Raw genomic sequence first — 20,781 nt, 5'->3', positions numbered from 1 at the left:
GCAATCGTATAAAATATGCAAGTAAATGATAACTGATAGGATGCTGTGTTAACAGTTTTAATTGTTTAGTTTTTGGCTTATTTTCAGCGTTTTCCTTAATTTTAAACATAATCTTTGGTAAACACAGTCTGGCATTTTGAAAATCTGACAAACAGCTGACATCTTTAAATTGAAAATTCAACAAGGAACTTTTAGGGTCGTTCCCTTAATTGCTGAAATTTTCTGTTGAATTTTCAACAATTCAGCAATTTGACAGTTTAGGGAATACCCAGACTATCTCTTAAGAGAGTCCGTCAAATTTAGATGGAGAACTAACAGGAAAATTTTCGGAGTGGCAAAACCTTTGGATATGTGTGGGATGACGCTATAAGGCCTAGTACTCAGATCGGCTAATAGCGTCTTCCCGCAGAGATCCATTCACCATCTACATTTGACATGGGAACATCGTGCAGTAGCGGGGAGCACGAAAAAATGTGAGCACGAAATGTGAAATGGCCCATACCGTAACATAAGCTGATTTGGATATGTCCTAAATAGATGTCTGGAGAAAATCGAAATCCTGAACAGGAAACTAACACATATTATAAGTCCACTCCACGATACCATTCTTTGCAGGCAGGAAAAAAAATCAAATGTGACCACGGGGTGGGGCTCCTTCCGTGTGGCAGCATGACGAGTTGCTCCACTCTTTCCTAGGCGAATACTGCACCCACAGCATGGAGCAGAACACCTTGGAGAACGAGAGTATATCCCCAAACTTATATTTGTGGCTTATAATTAACTAATATAATGTATTTATTGCAGATACTAGGAAATACTTTGTGGAGGTCTTAGATGTGGACCCCGATGACAGGGAAGCCTCTATCTGCAGCGGAAGTCAACGTTCAGGCAGCACTTCGCCTCCTGCAGCGGAAGTCAACGTTCAGGCAGCACTTCGCCTCCTACCTCAAGGCCGAGCTTGTGAAAGCTAGCTCTGGAAAGGCTGGAGGAGCAGCGAGAGCAGACGAAAACCGAGCTGAACTCCAATCGGATTTGTTGGCTGTAGAGGAATAATTAGGTAAAATGGAATAAATAAGTTAATTTAGAAGCAAAATGATATGTGAATGAATGAAACAAAAAACAAACATTTTTATATATTCAATTATCTTTATTTGTTACCATTTAGGCAATATAGGGCAATATCTGCTCTTATTTTTTATCTGCAGGCTGGCTAAAATCTGCAGATAGACAGCATCCACACACTTCGTGGCATTTGCACATTTGCAGAAAAAATGGTTTCGTACAGCTCCAATTCGTCGTCATTCCACTCCTCTTAATTGGCTGCCAATAAAAGCTGATGCAACTTTAGATTTTGATGTTTTGCAACAGCCAAAATAGTGGGTAAATTGTTCTCTGGTCTCGCAGAATACACTTCAACAATGTTTGCTTATGTTTCGATTAGCCACAGCTGGTTTCGGATGGTAGATGGTGGATGTGGTCTGTGGGAATCGGAGATTCTCAAAAATCTCAACCGTTTCGAACGATTGAACTCCATGGGAGGGGGTATAAAAGACTTATAAGTCGAAAAATCTTATTCTTGTAGTGTGACCGACGTTTTCCAAGTTCACCGGCAATGCGTGTAACATGGTCCTGCTGTTAAGCAGCTGGGTTTGATTTGTTGTTGCTGCTGCACAAAAATATAAATATACATGTCGCGGATGCTTCGCCATCTGCAGTTCAGCTGTGATTCGCAGAATGCCAACATGGGCCTTCAGTGAGTGGGAACGGGGTTGCTCCGCTGATGCTGTAGGAAGTCGCCCAGCATGCTGGCAATGGCTGGTAATGATTCCTCCACCTATCCCTTAACGGACGGCCTTTTTTTCTCCTCTCTTTTAGGGAGGAGGCTGGTGGAGGTGGCGTCCTGCAATTGTACAATGGGGAGCTCGTCGGAGATCGTATTACTGGTAGTTCTGCTAAAAGGAGTGCTATGAGTACAACGTAACCAAATTCTTTTGGACAGAACTTAGTTTCTTTGCGTGGATCCGTCCGGCAGCATGTCCATGTAGGGAGCGAAGTCACACTCGACACGCTCCTTCCCAATAGGGTTATCGATTGGATTATCGCCAGCACTTTCATTGTTCTACCGATTTGCCTGTTGTGGTATTGCTTCTTGTGGGTCAAGTCCCAATAATGGGTAACTTGGATAAGGCTTTTATTAGACGTCCTTTTTCATCTACTTTGACCACCTGCGGACGTTTTAGGTTTTGCCTTTCAACACCGCTTCTGCACGAACACATCGAATGTTTACATTTTTTCTGGTATTTCCTTAGCTCAGCTGAATTTCCCAGCTGTATGGTATTTTATAATAATAAGAGCAGGAAAATCACATTTGACGACATTTTTACCGATTAGGAAACGCCTTTCGATTAGGTTGTGATGAGATACTGCTCTTCACATCAAATCTTATCCTCCACTTGGAATGTGCTATCTAGAAGTTGAAGTTTCACGTTTGTCAAAAATCCCGAGTGCTTAATACGAATATACTCTGTGTGAAGAGGCTATTAAAATGTCAATGAGGGGGTATACGTGTTTAAGCACAAAAAGCCGTTGAGTACACGCAGTACATAATCTTATTTAGCTCATATTACTATCTTAGCACTAAAAATTATTCCTTTGTTATCGATATTGATGTATAAATAAATATTTTTGGGAGATGAAGCCGAAGACATTTTAAATAAGATTCGAAATTACATATATTAAAATGTTCTATGAACACATTATTTTGGCCAAGAAGGGTCCTTTGGCCAGGATCTGGTTAGCAGCTCATTGGGACAAAAAGATTACAAAAGCCCATGTATTTGAAACGAATATTGAAAAATCAGTGGAAGGCATTTTGCAGCCCAAAGTAAAATTGGCGCTAAGAACGTCTGGTCATTTGTTGCTGGGAGTTGTGCGCATTTATTCAAGAAAAGCTAAGTATTTATTAGCTGATTGCAATGAAGCATTTGTTAAGATTAAGGTAAACTTTATTTACTCAATCATCGGTGACCCTATTTGTAATACTCCTATTTGTAGATGGCTTTTCGACCAGGCATGGTCGACTTACCAGAAGGTCACAGAGAAGCGAATGTTAATGCAATAACACTACCCGAAGTTTTTCATGACTTTGATACGGCGTTACCCGAATTGAACGATATTGATATTGAAGCTCAATTTTCAATTAACCAGTCCAGAGCTGACGAGATAACAATGAGAGAAGATTACGGCAGCTTAACGATCTCTCTACAAGATGATGGCTTTGGAGACATAGGTTTCGAAGCGGAAACACCAGAAATTATGCGGGGATCTATAACTTCAAATATCAATGTATGTATAGCGTAGCATTTATAAAGTCTGATATTTGGTGTGCCACAGAAATCCCTTTGGTATCTGATCGTGAGACATATGTAAAAATTCCAACCTCTATAATATGTATTTGCCCTTAGAAGCAAGAAACTAATGCATTTTTGGTCATATGCAGTATTTCGAAACGAATCTCTTCTAAAGTCTTACTATACTTTTTATGGTTAGCCTGAGTGGAGACATTATGAAAAAATTATTTTCAGTCACAAATTATGATATCAGAACTTTAGTATGTTAAAGGTGCGGTCGTCACTATTTTTTTTTTACCTCGTTAAGAGGTGTTTACTCGTAGAGTAAAAGGGTATACTAGATTCGTCGGAAAGTATGTAACAGGCGGAAGGAAGCGTTTCCGACCCCTAGCCATGTCTGTCTGTCCGTATGAACGCTGAGATCTCGGAAACCACAGTAAAAGGGTTTACTAGATTCGTCGGAAAGTATGTAACAGGCAGAAGGAAGCGTTTCCGACCCCATAAAGTATATATATTCTTGATCACTAGCCGAGTCGATCTAGCAATGTCCGACTGTCCGTCTGTCTGTCCGTCCGGATAAGATCTCGGAAACTATAAGAGCTAGGCTATTCTTAAGCAGCGCAAGTTTGTTTCAGCAGCGTGCCACGCCCACTCTAAAGCCCACAAACCGCTTAAGACAGTGGCTCATACAGTTTGGATGCTAAAATAAAAATTTAAACTGAAATGTATTATTCTTATCAATACCTATCGATTGACCTAAAAAAAAGTTTGCCAGGCCCACTTCAACGCTCACAAACCGCCCACAAACTTCAGAAAATCGTAAATATGAACGAGGATATCTCGGAAACGATCAAAGATAGAGAATTGGGATTTCAGATTTAGATTCCGTAGCCTTGAGTGCAGCGAAAGTTTGTTACGCGAATATGCCACGCCCACAAACCGCCCAAACCTGTGGCGCCCACAATTTTCATGCTGAAAAAAAAATTTTTAACTGAAATGTATTGGTCTCGTCAGTACCTATCGATTGATCCAAAAAAAAATTTGCCACGCCCACTCTAGCACCCACAAGCCGCCTAATCCTGTGGCGCCCACAATTTTCATGTTAGATAAAAAATGTAACTGAAATGTATTAGTCTCGTTAATACCTATCGATTGACCCCAAAAAAAAAGTTTGCCACGCCCATAACGCCTAAGTCTGTCTACCGCCCACATAACCCTATATTAAGATCGCGGGTAGGTGGAGCATTTCAATCTCGCTTTGCTGCTTGCATGTCTCCATTTCCCTTTTGTCCCTTTAGCTGAGTTACGGGTATCTGATAGTCGAGGTACTCGACAATAGCGTTCTTCCTTGTTTCATTTTGAGAAGTGCCCCAACATCTTGTTTTGCATATTACTTTTGAACGGAGCATCCGATTTTGACAGTTGAGGTTTTATTCGACGCGTATCTAAAGTGAGAATACAACTGGGTTAATAGCGGGGGGTATTTATCCCCACCGGCCCCATCAGATCAATTGTTCACTTTTACATTTTCACCACTTTTTCTTCCAAACTAATTGATTTTTTTAAAGTCATGGTATGCAATCCTTTTAATTTTTGCAATAACTTTCGATTGATGTATCACTCGTAACCATCAGACGATTACTGTAGATTTTCATTTCTAGTAGTCGCCTTCGCCCACCGTCCTGGTGCGCTTCGTCACTACGTGGACTGCCGTCCCCAGTGATTCCTGACCAGGATCACTAGATGAATCCATCACGTAACGCTCACACACACGCTGAAAGTTGTTAAAATCGAACTATTATTCTGAAAAGTGTAAAACGTTAAATGCAAAGTAAATAAAACTGTTAACATCGATTATTCTTTGCTATTATTCAAAGAAATATGTGCTTATATTTGATTCAGCAAACTAGCCCCCACAAACAGTCCAAAACACAGCTTTGATGCGCGAATAAAAATGTTAAAGGAAATGTTTTGGTTTCGTCAATAGCTATCGAGATTGTAATCGCCTCTAGGTGGTGCCCTGCAAAGCAAAGAAGCTTCTGTGCACGTAAGGCGGACATTTCTTATATTAAACTCAAAAAATGTCTCACCCCGTTATAAATTTTCTTTTGGTGTCCTTAATGCATAAAACAAAAAAAAATTGAAAAAAAAATGGCTTTATACGGTGCGCAATGGCAGCTCTAAAGTCGTTCACTAAATCGACGTAATTTAAAGCCAGGTACTAAAAAAAACCAACAATTAATAGATTTTTTATGAGAATGGGCTCATACTAAGACTGTCTTAATCTTCAAAATTATAAAATACAGTCGCTTTTACAATGTAAGTCACACAAAATGCATTTAAGACTCCTTGAAGAACAGATTGCTCGGGAAGCAAACACAGTGATTTTGGTTCGGAGACAGAAGCTCAACTAACTAGGATACGATGGACAGATTTAACTCATAAATTGAGCTACCTTTTATAACCCTTGTTTTAACAGAGCCCGTAAGTTGACCAATTAAGGAACGGAAGAAATATTTTCATTTTTTGAGTAATTTTTACTGCAGCTGGGAGACCATTGCGCGCCGCCTAAACTTTTTTCGCAATTATTTATTTAATACAGACCGTTAAAAAGTCCACCCTAGTCTACTTGCATGTTTCACATTGGAGCTATCAAAGCTACTGTTTATTGTGTGTTGACATTAAGTATCAGCTTTATATTTTCAAATCTAAGCCGTCGACTGACCTCGAGTTAGCTGAAAACATTTTAAGTTAATTTAATTAAAATAGTTAAATTTAGAGGATGTGTGTAATTTCGTATTGTATTTTAATTATGTAAAATCGTAAATTAACTATTAGCAGTAGCTGTTCCAATGCAATGTCTTCCAAATTTAAAAAGTAAAAACTATACATTATAATACCCGTTCCTCGTAGAGTAAAAGGGTATACTAGATTCGTCGGAAAGTATGTAGCAGGCAGAAGGAAGCGTTTCCGACCCCATAAAGTATATATATTCTTGATCAGGATCACTAGCCGAGTCGATCTAGCCATGTCCGTCTGTCTGTCCGGATGAACGCTGAGATCTCGGAAACTATGAGAGCTAGGCTATTGAGATTTGGCGTGCAGATTCCTGAGCTTCTTACGCAGCGCAAGTTTGTTTCAGTAGACTGCCACGCCCACTCTAACGCCCACAAACCGCCCTAAACTGTGGCTCCTACAGTTTTCATGCTAGATAGAAAATTTTAACTGAAATGTATTAGTCTTGTCAATACCTATCGATTAACCCAAAAAAAATTTTGCTCCGCCCACTCTAACGCCCACAAACCTCCCAAGAAAAAAAGCTATGACGTCAGAGCCAGACAATGCGAAATGTTTTTACGCGTGTATGTGTGTGTATGTAAATAGTTGCCGGCCGAACTTAGCGGCAAAGAAAAAAGCACTGCCGGCGCTCAGAGAGAGCAAAGTGCGCGGCTAACTTATTTTATTGAATAATGCATTTTTCACGCCTACCCTAACGCCCACAACGCTTAAATCTGTCTTCCGCCGGTAGGTGGCGCATTTAAATCTCGCTTTGCTGCTTGCATATCTCCATTTCCCTTTGGTCCCTTAAGCTGAGTAACGGGTATCTGATAGTCGAGGTACTCGACTATAGCGTTCTCCCTTGTTTTTTTGGTCGTTTCATCAACTATCAACAATAAAACAAACAATTTTAAAATTCTATATTTTTTGAACCCTAAAGACTCTAAAGGTATCTTTAGTATAAAAGCTATTTTATTCATTTTGTATGAGCTTTACTACATTTCACCCAAATAGATTATATTTATTAAGAGCAGTATCTTACAGAGTAAAACGGTATACTAGATTCGTCGGGAAGTATGTAACAGGTAGTAAGAATCGTTTCCGACCCCATATATATATATTCTTGATCCGTCCGTATAAACGCTGAGATCTCGGAAACTACAAAAGCTAGAAAGTTGAGTTTTGGCATGTAGATTCGGGAGCTTCTTGCGCAGCGCAAGTTTGTTTCAGCAGGGTGCCACGCCCACTCTAACGCCCACAAACCGAACAAAACTGTGGCTTTTACAGTTTTAATGCTAGAAAAAAAATGTTAGCTGCATTGTATTGTTCTCATCAATACCTTTCGATTGTCCCAAAAAAAAATCGTAAATATGAACGCGAACATACATGTCGGAAACTATCAAAGATAGAGAAATGGGATTTCGGATTTAGATTCCGTAGCCTTGTACGCAGCCCAAGTTTGTCCCAAAAAAGTTTACCACGCCCAATAACGCTTAAATCTGTCTACAGCCCGCATAACCATATATTGAGATCGCGGGTAGGTGGCGCATTTAAATCTCGCTTTGCTGCTTGCATATCTCGTTCTCCCTTTGGTCCCTTTAGCCGAGTAACGGGTATCTGATAGTCGGTGTACTCGACTATAGCGTTCTTTCTTGTTTTTGTTTATTTTAATATTTTACAACACAATAAACTTGTCCAATAAAAAAAGTGGCAGCCTGCCTTATATTATTTTGTTATTATTTTTATATTATATTATATTATTTTATTGAGCTGTCTCAACAAAATATAACGATACCTATGTATGTACTTGTTATTTTGTCTAGTTGTGTACTGACGTACTTTATACAAAATAGAAAGTTTTAACAAATCTTGATCCATAAATGGTCATTTTTTTGCGATATTTTCAATGATGTAAATTGTGTTCCAAATATTGTGGCAAACAAACGCAGGAAAAGGGTTGAAAGTAAAGTTTTATTTGTAAGCGTCCATTCGCTGGGGAAAATTCACAAAAGAGTCAGTGAGACATAAGCAAAACTAGTGATAAGACTTTTATATACAGAGTCACATTGCGATATTTCGGTATTTTAACATTCAAAACTATTCATTACCCATTTATTATACCCGTTACTCGTAGTGTAAAAGGGTAGTTTGTATTCGTCGGTATGTATGTAACAGGTAAAAGGAAGCGTTTACGATCCTATAAAGAGATCCTCTAAGATATCGGAAAATGAAAAAAACTAAAATGTTGGGACTAAGCGATCAAGTTCAAAAGTTTCTTAAGCAGTGCACGTTTCTTTTTTTAGGGAAGTGCCACATCCCCAAATGACCATAACGCTAAAGTCCGTGTGGGGCACTCATTTGTGATGATTTTGTTTCAGTGTAAATTGAAATGGGGTTTATTGATCAATACCTATATAAATGCTGAGACTCGTACCTTGGCTTTGCCAAGGCCAGTAGTACCGTCCGCCAGGTGCAATGGCACTGGCATTGGTGGTGTGTATTTTAACAGAAATTTGAAACAGAGTAACGGGTATCTGAAAGATAAGGCACTCAATGCGCACTTTACAAAAAGATTTCAACAATTAGTTGTTAAAAAGAGAATATAAAAGCACCTTTGATTTTGAATTTTCATGATCCTCGCAAAAAGAATTTATTTCGAGTATGTCACTAAACTTAAAAAAAGCAAAACTGCAACCCAAAACCGAATTACTATTGATATTCTTTCTTTGTTTTTTTTTTTATGAAAACTGTTTTCGGTTTGTTTTTTTCTGTTTTCTACATATTTTTTATGATTTCTAGATAAGACGTTCTCAAGCCCACTAATGTGGCTAGTCATAGAATACCAATGTTGAGGTCAAAACGGCAATGTAGCTTTGATGTCACATACCTCATAAAGTTATCGCTTTTAGCGATAACTTGCTGGTATCGAGCAAAATGCAAGTTACCTAACAATAGTTTCAAGCATATTTGATGGTTATATATTTTTTAAAGTTTTCTTCGTTTTAAAAACATAAATTTAACTGTACAACTTGATTATAGGACAAGCTCTTTGACAGTGACGTGTTGGAAAATATTGTGTCACTGGAGCCACGCTCAACCGACGACCATGCTGATATATCTGGAGCTCGATTAGATGGTGATGGATTTGGAGATTCTTTTGGGCGTAAGTAAAATTAATAAAACCGGCTACTTTGGATTCGTTTCGTTCGATTTGGTTTTCCGTGTTCAGGCAATCGATTCCCCGTAGTGCCACATCTTACCAATATATAAATAATATCAACGTGTCATCAATGCACCGACTTCGACTTCCGCCGAGCCGACGCTCTCTTTCATTTTCTCTTTTCAAAATCAAAGTTGATGAAATTTCGATAAAAAATATATTGATGACAAAAACCCAGTTTTGGTATACGGAATGTCCATTAAAAGAAGATATAACTTTTGTTTTTAAGTTGCTTGTTTTTATACCTTTTACTCTGCGAGTAATGTCCGTCCGTCTATATAAACGCTACGACCTTAAAAACTATAAGAGAATTCTGATTCAGCGCAAGTTTTTTTATCCCAAAGCCTATTTTACAGATTTTGTGATAGTTTTAAGGAAGGCACCTTCTTGGACATTATGAACTATCTAAGATGATGTTCCTAATACTTCGACATTCTGTTCTAGATAAATGACAACAAGGGTGTTTCTAACAAATGTGTTCACATTTTTAGCTTTGTATTAATTGTTATTATTCGTAAAAAAAAAAAAAATTGACAAAGAAACAGGGTTCGGAAAATAACACACATGATACAAATGCATTATACTTGAAAATTATAGATACGCATAGTAATTCCGTGCATTTTTCACATGTCTAAAACAAAATGAGAAGTATTTTATTTAATATAACAAAATAAATCTATGAATACTTAAAATAAGGACCTACAGCAAAAGCGGCTTGAGATAAAAATCGAAAAAAACAAGAAAGAACGCAGTAGTCGAGTGCGGGTGCGCATGGGAGATGGAGATATGCAAGCAGCAAAGCGATTTTTTTTCAAGATTGTTGGGCGTCATCTATCGTTTTCATTGCGCTATAGAATCTGCATGCCTTATTCCAATATTGTAGCTTTTTTAGTTTCATACGGACAGGCGGACATGGCTAGATCGGCTCGGCTTGTGATCCGGATCATGAATATATACAGTGGGAATTGATTCCTTCTGCCTGTTACATACTTTCCGGCGAATCCAGTATACCCTCTTATTCTACGATTACGTGCTTACAAACCGAAATTCTGAAATAGATCGAAGCCGCGTGTCCTCTATGAATTGGAGCAATAGGCGACCCAAAGTGCCCAAAATTCTACTGTTTTTTTTCATAAATTTTTTCATTTTCCATTTCTCTGTTCAAAGTATACTCTTCGTCCTAAGGCACATCCGCAAATAACCGCATTGAAATTCAACATCCTTTACCAAGTCCCCCAATTTTTTGTTCTCTTTGTCCATTGTGACCTCATGGCCTCACCATGTTGCAATCTCGCTCTAGCACATGCTAGCCGTTAAGTATGACCGTATACTAACAAAACACAACATTCGCTATTAGAAGGGTATTTCTTAGATATAACTTATAATAGCAAGAACACTGAAAATAAGATACTCTTAGAAAAAGTGGTGTTAAAATGCGATTAAATAGTGAATCATTTTCTTTGCGCCATTTGTTTTAGCTGAACGTTACGTCTTAAAATATCGGTGAAGCTGCAGAACCGCTTTAAGCTGATTCCGCGTGATATTCTTTTGTAAATGGGTTTAAATTCTAACCGAATTCAACGAAAATGGTTTCAGTTCTTATTAGAATTTTCATAATTTAAAAAATTCTGCTCCGATCAGCTTGAAATTTTTTGTAAGAGTTTAAGTTTTAAAATTGACTACTAAATTGTTTTTATTTTTCCAAATCCAAAAACAACCTGTTCAGCCAAGACGAAATATTTAAAAATTTTTACTATTTTTAAAACTTTGAATTTTTGACAAACTGCATTTGTAGTACATTCATTAGTTCCGCAGCACTAATGTTAAATCAATGTTATTATGTATTAATTGCTGTTATATGTTTTAGTGTATCTCTAAATTGACTGCTTGAAGAAAGGAATTGGCGTAAAAAATCAATCCATTACAACACTGGAAATGCTTGACTTTTAATTAAACTCATTTATTTATCGGAAAAATTTAAAAAGACATTCAATTAAACAAAGCAAATGTGCTACATAAATGTAACCCAGGCGGATAACAAATGACAACAAAAATACTGATAACAAGATTTTGTACTCTAATGCCCAGAGAGAAAATGAAAAAAAATCGTATATATAGGCATGTCTTATAGATAATGTAAACCTTTGAAGTTAAAAGAGTAGAGTATAATAAAATATATGTAGAATATGCTTCTTAGTGAAAGCACAAAACGCTCGAAAAACATCTATCTCTATAAGGATTGATTTAACTTTAATTTAAGTTGCAAGTATGGGGTATAGACAAAGTATAGGGGCCGATCTGTTTGCGTCATTTTAGAAAACTAAAAACTAATTATAAAAAGTTTAAGATAATGTTCTATTTCAATTTACTACCGTGTATATTTACTGAAAACGAAATATAACGGTCTATGTATTATTTTGACATTAATTTTCATAACGCTCCAATGGAAGCTATATGATGAAGTCGTCCGATTTGATTTAAATTTTATTCGAAATTCTGAAATATTAGTTTTAATGTGTTCTGCCTAAGAGATGTAAACCACAGTTCAAGATTTACATTTCCTTAAGACGTAATTCCTACCTATACATTTCCCTTTCCGACCATACAAGGTATATACACTGGTCGGCATAAGTACTTTGACAAAACAAAAGTTAAATATTATCATAAATTGAACTTACTTTCTTGTCAGCCTTTGGCATCAATGGAAAGGTAATTTAAATTTAAATGCCGTTTGATTGATACAATACATTTCTTAACCCATTCAGTATTTATTGAAAAGGACGAATTTGTGTAAATCTACTTTTAAATCTACTTATTAAAATTTTTCATCGACTTGAAAACTGAAATTTTTTGATGCTAAAAGTTTCTTCAAACAAAAATAATAGTAGCTGCAAAAAGATTTTTTCAAAAATCATTTTGCTTATATTTTTTATGATTTTTTGAAAATGTTTAGAAACATGAATTTGAGCCATATTTTTCTTTTTTTCATTCAAATTTTTTCCCGACATTGTCACCTTCAAAAAATTATAAAAAATATAAGCATTTTTTTTTTGTACATTATTTCCGTTAAGTGTTGATTTAAAAACAAACAACAAGAAGAACGATATATTCGAGTGTATCGACTATCACATACCCGTTAATTAGCTAAAGAGCGCACAAGGGAGATGGAGATATACAAGCAGCAAAGCGACTTATTTGGAGGTTCCAAGGCGTTAAAGCGGGGGGCACTTTGCTGAAACATACTTGCGCTGCGCCGGAATCTCTAGAATCTGCGTGCCTAATCTCAATATTTTAGCTTTCACAGTTTCCGAGATCACAGCGTTCTTATGGTGAAGAATATATATACTTTATGGGTATGCAAACGCTTTCTTCTACCTTTCACATACAGTGACAAACTTATGTGTTGGCACACTTAGCATCTTGAACTTTAAGTGCGCTTTTCTACCTTTTTTAATGTGTTATAAAATTTAACAAAATTATTTCGGATAAGGGAAATATTTAAGAATCAAATTCATTTTGTTTCAATAAATGATCTCTTAAACCTAATTTCTAAAATTAGAAAACCAAAAAATAAGAAGATTAAGCTGCACAAAAGTCTTGGCCCACTTGCGTTTTTAATAACTATTTTGTTAAAACCTAACCGATTTGGTTGCTTTTTTTTTTAGCCAAATCCGCTTTGTCTCTATATCTTAACTGGTATAATGCTAAATTAGTAGCATAAAATCGATTTAGTAGCTTAAATTACACCATGTGGTTATATATAAAAAAAAATAAATACTTTTATCTCTGCGAAAAATAATATTTTACTTTCAGGATCAGGGTCAGTTGTATACTAACATTTGTGAATGGGTGCCCTGAAGTCGATTTTATCGTTTAGAGCCTTTTATGGTGTTCTAAAGGACTCCAACAAAACTGATTATAAAGGTCAAGAATATAACCATTTATGGATCGAAAAACGGTATCTAAGTATCCAAAATGGCTTCTAGGTCCTTTTTATCTTATCATGAGACATAATAATAATTTCAAGTGGCTAAAGGGTTCGGTAATTTAAACTAACAAATCCATTGTTTTATACTAATTGCAAATAACTTGTACTTAGCACTTGACATGGCCTTTCGGAAGGCTACTGGGTAAATATCCTTGCCAAAGACCTTTTTATCCTAAACTTAGATCAGTGCTGAGTAGATCTGAGGGTTGTCATTATCCTATTATGTGATCCTTCCGCCTCCCTGGCCGCTCAAAGCATTGTATCGTACTATGAGCCACGCATTTTTGCATGGTTATAGTCCTTTAGAACACCATAAAACGCTCCCAACGATAATATCGGCTTCAGGGCTCCCATTCACAAATGTTAGTATACAACTGAACCTGATCCTGAAAGTAAAAAAGTGAGGTACTAAATCGATTTTATTCTACTAGTATAGCATTATACCACTTAAGATATAGAGACAAAGCGAATTTGACAAAAAAAAAAGCAACCAAATCGGGTAAGTTTTAACGAAATAGTTATTTAAAACACAAGTGTGTCAAGATTTTGGTGCAGAAATTCTGCCTATTTTTTGGTTTTTTAATTTTAAAAATTTAGTTTTAAGAGATAATTTATTGAAACATAAGTAATTTGATTGTTAAATATTGTCATTATCCAAAATAATTTTGTTGAATTTTATAAAACATTTATAAAGGCAGCAAAGTGCCTTTAAAGTTCAAGCTACTAAGTGTGCGAACACGTAACAGGTACGATTTTCATGGTGCTGTAAATGTGGTATTTCCTGAACCTTATACTAAGGTCTTAACTTTTAAAAAATGCTCGGTTCTTGAAAATACACTTCAGCTTCTCAAGTTGGAAAAAAAACTTTATTAAGACAAGCTTTTATTTAAAACTTCTTTCGACAGGCTGCAGTAAACAATGAAAAAATATAAAAAAAAGAGTTCTAGAAAATGCTAGATACTTGAAAAATGTAATGTGGTATTTCCCTTCTCTTAGTATACGGTCTCCCTATATGACTCATCATTTTGGGGTCGCGTATTGTTGCAATTCATTGTTTGTCAAGCCGATTTGGCAGTCCCCGTATATTTTATACTATAAATAGGCCATTCACTAAGAAAACTATAACTTTGTTAACATTAAAGATATCAAAAAATGTAGGTTGGTCACGGTGACAGATGAAATCGCGGTCAGCTAGTGAGTTGATTATTATCCAAGCCATTGAATGTTATATGATGGACGTTGATGCACTACGAGCAGTACAAACAAGTGGCCCAAGCACGTGCTTGTTACGCGCGCGGCCCTTTTATCAATTTGGGCAAAAAATGCGAGTTCGCGAGGAAGATACAAAAAACAAATAGAGACGGGACACAAATGAAAATAAAAGAAGCAACTAAGAATTAAGCAAATGAGCTAAAATATTAGTTTTTAATACCGGGATAGAAGTTGAAGTGCACATTAAATGGTAAAGGTTGTTATAATTATTACATAGAACGCGAAAGGGCTCGTGCAGACAAAAATTTGATGTACATCGTGGCAAATTTAGGGGATAATAATTTCGTGTTAGTCTAACAGGAACATTAAGAGTTAGGCGGTTTACAAGTTCTACAGAATCAATATCACCTCTTATAAGATTTTGCATAACAATAGTACCAAGCATTGTTCTACGATTTGCAAGTGTAGGTAAATTAAGCAATAGTAATCTACTCTGATAGGAAGGAAGCCTTACGTTTTGATCCCAGTTCAAACTACGAAGGGCAACAAGAAGAAATTTTTTTTTGTACCGACTCAATACGGTCAATATGCACTTGATATTGTGGACTCTAAACCGAAGAACAATATTCCAAAATAGGACGGACAGGGGAGGTAAATAATAATTTGGTTGTATAAGGGTCATCAAATTCTTTTGACCAACGCTTTATAAACCCAAGAACACTCATGGCCTTGTTGACAGTGGACATTATGTGGCAGTCAAATTTAAGTTTTGGGTCCAGAAGAACGCCTAAGTCATTAACGGAATATATACGGTCGAGTGACGTATTTTGAAGAGAGTAACTAACGAAAGTAGGAGTACCCCTATAAAAAGTCATAACGTTGCATTTAAGGCAGTTCAAATTTAAAAGGTTATACTCACACCACCCCTGAAAACAATCAATAACTGACTGTAAGTTGAAACCCGACGCTATATCGTTATATGATAAACAAAGCTTAACATCATCAGCATACATTAGTACACGAGAATGTTTTATGGTAGAGGGAAGATCGTTAATAAACAAAGTAAACAGCAAAGGACCCAAATGACTACCCTGAGGCACTCCAGATGTCACGTAGATCAATTTTGAAACAGCGTTCTTGAATATAACCCTCTGAGTCCTACCATTCAAATAACTTGAAATCCAAGTTAATAGATTACATGGAAACCCAAGCTCATTTAATTTGAATAAGAGAAGAGAGTGGTTGACAGAGTCAAAGGCCTAAAGGCCTAAAAAATGTATATATAACGTCAGTCTGCATTTTTTTTCTTAAATCCATTTATTACAATAGATGACAAGAAGGTTGGTGGTGGTCGATCTTCGCTTAGCAAAACCATGCTGACACGGTGATATTAGCGAGGAACATAAATGTTGCAAATGAGAAGTGATAGTACGTTCAAATGCTTTAGAAATTGCCGACAATTTAGAAATACCTCTTTAATTCTGGGCATCCGCCTTCGCACCCTTTTTGTGAAGTGGAATGATAAAAGAGTCCTTCCATCCATATCATCCATTGTTGGATGAAATCGGTCTTCAGGTACAACAAGAGCGTCAATTCTAGATACCGTGACTTCAGACGGGTCTGAAACAAACACAAGATCTAATTGCCTATTTAATGAATTCCGTATAAAGCTTACATGCTGTAATGATAATTCTAAAAGGCCATCTACAAAATCATGGGCGGATAAGGGTATAGCGACAAGTGAGTCAGTAGGAGGAGACCAAGAAATATCAGGAGATTAAAGTCACCCAAAACAATCAAAAGGCCTTTGTTAGAAAGAAGGGATAGAGCAGATTTTCTCGCAGACAGATGGTGCTCATAAATAATTAAATCAGAGCTAGGTGGAATTTAGGAACATGTAACAAAAATAGATAAGGATTGGAAGGAAACTTTCACACTAACAAATTCAATTTCGTTAGGGATATCAGAGTGAATTCTCTCGGATGTTAGGCTAGTGGTAACGGCAATCAGCACACCGCCTCCCCTACGTGAGGAGCGATCAGTCCTATAGGCGTTAAAGTGGTTTGACAGAGCTTCAGAGTCGGATATCTCTGGTTTCAGCCAAGTTTCCGTAAAAGCCAAAATATCTGCAGTAAATGCAGACGAGTCAGCATAAAGCTTGGGTAGCTTCATATTTAATCCCCTAACATTTTGATAAGCCATAAATAAACTTTTTATTTTTTGGCGCAGTGGAAGGCCTGTTATTTGTTCTCGGTTTATTGGGAAAAAATTCTTTTATTACCAAATCATCATTAAGCCAAAAGCTTTCACAAAGTAGTACCTTAAACATATCAGGCGGAGCAAATATTTTAAAAGACGATATACTACGAGCGTATGAAAATCGGAATTGTTCAACTGAAATATTCTCGGATGGGAATTTTTCACGTATAAATTCAAAAACATCCTCAGATGTGGTATCTGGGGTGAATCTAGAAACAAATAATTTCTTCCTATGTGGAACAACTGACAGTTTCTTACGTCCCCCAGCAGCAGACTGAACCTCACTAAGCTGAGAGCCAGAAACGGTACCTTCTGTACCTATACACCCAAAAAAAAATCGTCATCAATATGCCATTATTTAGGTGTCAATGTGATACTATTGAGTGTCAAAAAATCTCTGATACGAAGAACATCTAATTGACACAATTTTGGTGTCATTTTGATATTTTCGAAAATATCAATTTAACTTGATACGATTTTAATATCAATATGACACGAATAACTTGTTGATTTCATACCTTAAACAAGGAAGAACGCTGTAATCGAGTACCTCGGCTATCAGATACCCGTTACTCAGCTAAGGGGACCAAAGGAAAATGGAGATATGCAAGCAGCAAAGCGAGATTGAAATGCGCCACCTACCGGCGGTAGACAGAGAGTGGGCGTGGCAAAGATTTTTTTGGATCAATCGATAGGTATTGACAAGACCAATACATTTCAGTTAAAATTTTTTATCTAGCATGAAAATTGTGGGCGCCACAGGCTTGGGCGGTTTGTGGGCGTTAGAGTGGGCGTGGCATATTCGCGTAACAAACTTGCGCTGCGCTCAAGCCTACGGAATCTAAATCTTAAATCCCATTTCTCTATCTTTGATATTTTCCGAGATATCCGCGTTCATATTTACGATCTTTTGAAGTTTGTGGGCGTTCAAGTGGGCGTGGCAAAATTTTTTTTGGGTCAATCGATAGGTATTGATGAGAACAATGCATTTCAGTTAAAATTTTTATTCTAGCATGAAAACTGTAGGAGCCACAGTCTTAAGCGGTTTGTGGGCGTGGCACTCTGCTGAAACAAACTTGCGCTGCGTAAGAAGCTCAGGAATCTGCACGCCTAATCTCAATAGCCTAGCTCTTATAGTTTCCGAGATCTCAGCATTCATCCGGACGGACAGACGGACATGGCTAGATCGACTCGGCTAGTGATCCTGATCAAGAATATATATACTTTATGGGGTCGGAAACGCTTCCTTCTGCCTGTTACATACTTTCCGACGAATCTAGTATACCCTTTTACTCTACGAGTAACGGGTATAAAAATACCAATATTTTTAATCTTTTAATCTGCCTTCGACCAGGTGTACATACGTGGATAGGCGGGCCAACTGCATAGAAACGTTGTCCTCCATAGTGAACTTAAATGAAAAAAAAAATATTGCATTCAAAAATTGCAAGCGATGTCACCGTCAGTGCTTACATGCTTACATACATATACATTCGAATTCGAAGATCGCTGTAACGAATAGATACACATTCCTGCGTAAATATGTATGTATGTAACCGCAAACTACATTACATATTACATATTATATTATTAGGAATTACCTGATTCAAATATTTGTCGTCTTTTACGCAATGTCGAGCACACAATGATTTATCGATAACAAAGCTTGCTTGCACGATAGGCGCAGTTCGAATTTCGAAAATAGAAATACAATTATTGATATCGACGAGACCCTGGATTTGTTCAAAATGACACTAATTAGGATCAAAAAAATGTTATCATACAAATTGATCCCAAAAATTTGATCCTAGGTGTAGTGTAATTTTCACCACACTTATCAAATTGACACTCGAAAATTTTTTTTTTGGGTGTAGGTACGGTCGGCACCGTAGCCAGCACTGAAGATTTTTTCACCACCAGACTTCCAGAAACAGTGACTCCACCGGAATCAGCTTTATCCATAGGCGCAGTTGGTTCACTTACCCCTGTGTCAACAACAGAAACTGCTGCAGCTACCAAGTTCGGATTTGGAGTGCATACCATGATCGTATTAACTGCCGCTAAGCTGGCTTTTTTGCGTTTAGGCGACTCAGTTAGTAATTTTTATGCCCGTTACTCGTAGAGTAAAAGGGTATACTAGATTCGTCGGAAAGTATATTACAGGCAGAAGAAAGCGTTTTCGACCCCATAAAGTATATATATTCTTGATCAGGGTCACTAGCCGAGTCGATCTAGCCATGCCCGTCTGTCCGTCCGTCCGGATGAACGCTGAGATCTCGGAAACTATAAGAGCTAGGCTATTGAGATTTGGCATTCAGATTCCTGAACTTCTTACGCAGCGAAAGTGGCTCCTACAGTTTTGATGCTAGAGTAAAAATTTTAACTGAAATGTATTGTTCTCATCAATAGCTTTCGATTGACCAAAAATTAGTTGGCCACGCCCACTTAAACGCCCACAAACTGCCCACAAACTTCAAAAAATCGTAAGTATGAACGCGGATATCTCGGAAACTATCAAAGATAGAGAATTTGAAGAAGTTTGCTAAGCGAATATGCCACGCCAACAAACCGCCCAAACCTGTGGCGCCCACAAAAATTTTAACTAAAATGTTTTAGTCTCGCCAATACCTATCGATTAACCCAAAAAAAAGTTTGCCACGTCCACTCTAACGCCCATAACGCTTAAATCTGTCTACCGCCCACATAACCATATATAGAGATCACGGGTATGTGTCGCATTTTAATCTCGCTTTGCCGCTTGCATATATCCATTTCCCTTTAGTCCCATTAGCTGAGTAACGGGTATCTGATAGTCGAGGTACTCAATCCCATTTATTGGGATTGCGAGTAGTTGGAGTATTACATCCTCGCTTTGCTGCTTGCATATTTCCATTTCCCTTTGGTCCCTTTAGCTGAGTAACGGTTATCGAGGTACTCGAATATAGCGTTTTTCCTCGTTATAAACTATATAACTCTTGAGATTCCTCAACTGTTGACGTGCAACACATTTGTAAAAAGTCACGTTTAAAACTTATTAATCAACAAAAATGTTCACATTTACCAGTTCAGAACAACTAACGCTGGGGTAAAACAGCTATACATAGCTCAATTGTGCAAGCCCGTAGCTAATGGTACAGACTTGTGCTATGTGTCGTTAAAATTTATTTCGAACAAGGAAGAACGCTATAGTCGAGTACCTCGACAATCAGATACCCGTTACTCAGCTAAAGGGACAAAATGAAAATGGAGATATGCAAGCAGCAAAGCGAGATTGAAATGCGCCACCTACTGGCGGTAGGCAGATTTAAGCGATGTAGGCGTTAGAGTGAGCGTGGCAAAGTTTTTTTTGACGAGACCAATACATTTCAGTTTAAATTTTGTATCTAGCATGAAAATTGTGGGCGCCACAGGCTTGGGTGGCTTGTGGGCGTTAGAGTGGGCGTGGAATATTCGCGTAACAAACATAGAATATATATACTTCATGGGGTCGGAAACGCTTCCTTCTACCTGTTACATACTTTCCGACGATTCTAGTATACCCTTTTACTCTACGAGTAACGGTTATAAAAAAAATATCTTTTTACTTTGGGGGACTTTTAAAAATAAAAATTCCATTTTGTTTGTCAGTTTGTCCGAAAACGTTGTTCTGCAAATTGTATATGATGTTAAATAGCTTAATGTCAGAAACTTTAGTTCTAACACTTGGTAAAACCAGCTAGTTTAGCGATAATAGCTTTTTAAAAAATAGCCAGAAAACGCCTGTAGTTTCTAAACGTCTAAAGCTACAGACAAGTGCTAAATGTCGTTGGAAATTCTAACAGCGAAGCATTAATTGAAATTGTCTAAATTCAATTGATCAAATGATCATGTTTTAAAGTAATGTAGATTCAAAACGGATACTTTTCCTAGTTCAAGAACAACTAACGCTGCACGCGCCTTGAATTTTTCTGAAAGGTATGCATCTCCAATTTGGC

The 20,781-nt window shown here is 37.2% G+C and overlaps 1 protein-coding gene across 3 annotated transcripts in view; it reads left to right on the top strand.

Annotated features, from left to right (window-relative positions):
• The first annotated feature begins 2,644 nt into the window (after positions 1 to 2,644).
• LOC119562488 (double-strand-break repair protein rad21 homolog) overlaps positions 2,645 to 20,781 on the top strand; it is a 38,565-nt gene continuing 20,428 nt past the window's right edge. The window contains exons 1-3 of one of the 3 annotated variants that reach the window (XM_037875694.1): positions 2,645 to 2,998; positions 3,055 to 3,345; positions 9,168 to 9,291. In XM_037875694.1, coding sequence (XP_037731622.1) covers positions 2,741 to 2,998; positions 3,055 to 3,345; positions 9,168 to 9,291 — 673 coding nt within the window. In that variant the 5' untranslated portion in view covers positions 2,645 to 2,740. The remainder of the gene's footprint in view (positions 2,999 to 3,054; positions 3,346 to 9,167; positions 9,292 to 20,781) is intronic. The other 2 variants (XM_037875692.1, XM_037875693.1) reach the window with 2 other exon arrangements.

Source organism: Drosophila subpulchrella, unplaced genomic scaffold (genome assembly GCF_014743375.2).
Source record: "Drosophila subpulchrella strain 33 F10 #4 breed RU33 unplaced genomic scaffold, RU_Dsub_v1.1 Primary Assembly Seq52, whole genome shotgun sequence".
In the NCBI taxonomy this organism is placed as follows: domain Eukaryota; kingdom Metazoa; phylum Arthropoda; class Insecta; order Diptera; family Drosophilidae; genus Drosophila; species Drosophila subpulchrella.
The sequence above is the reverse complement of the archived record's forward strand: the minus strand, read 5'-3'. Positions and strand labels throughout refer to the sequence as shown.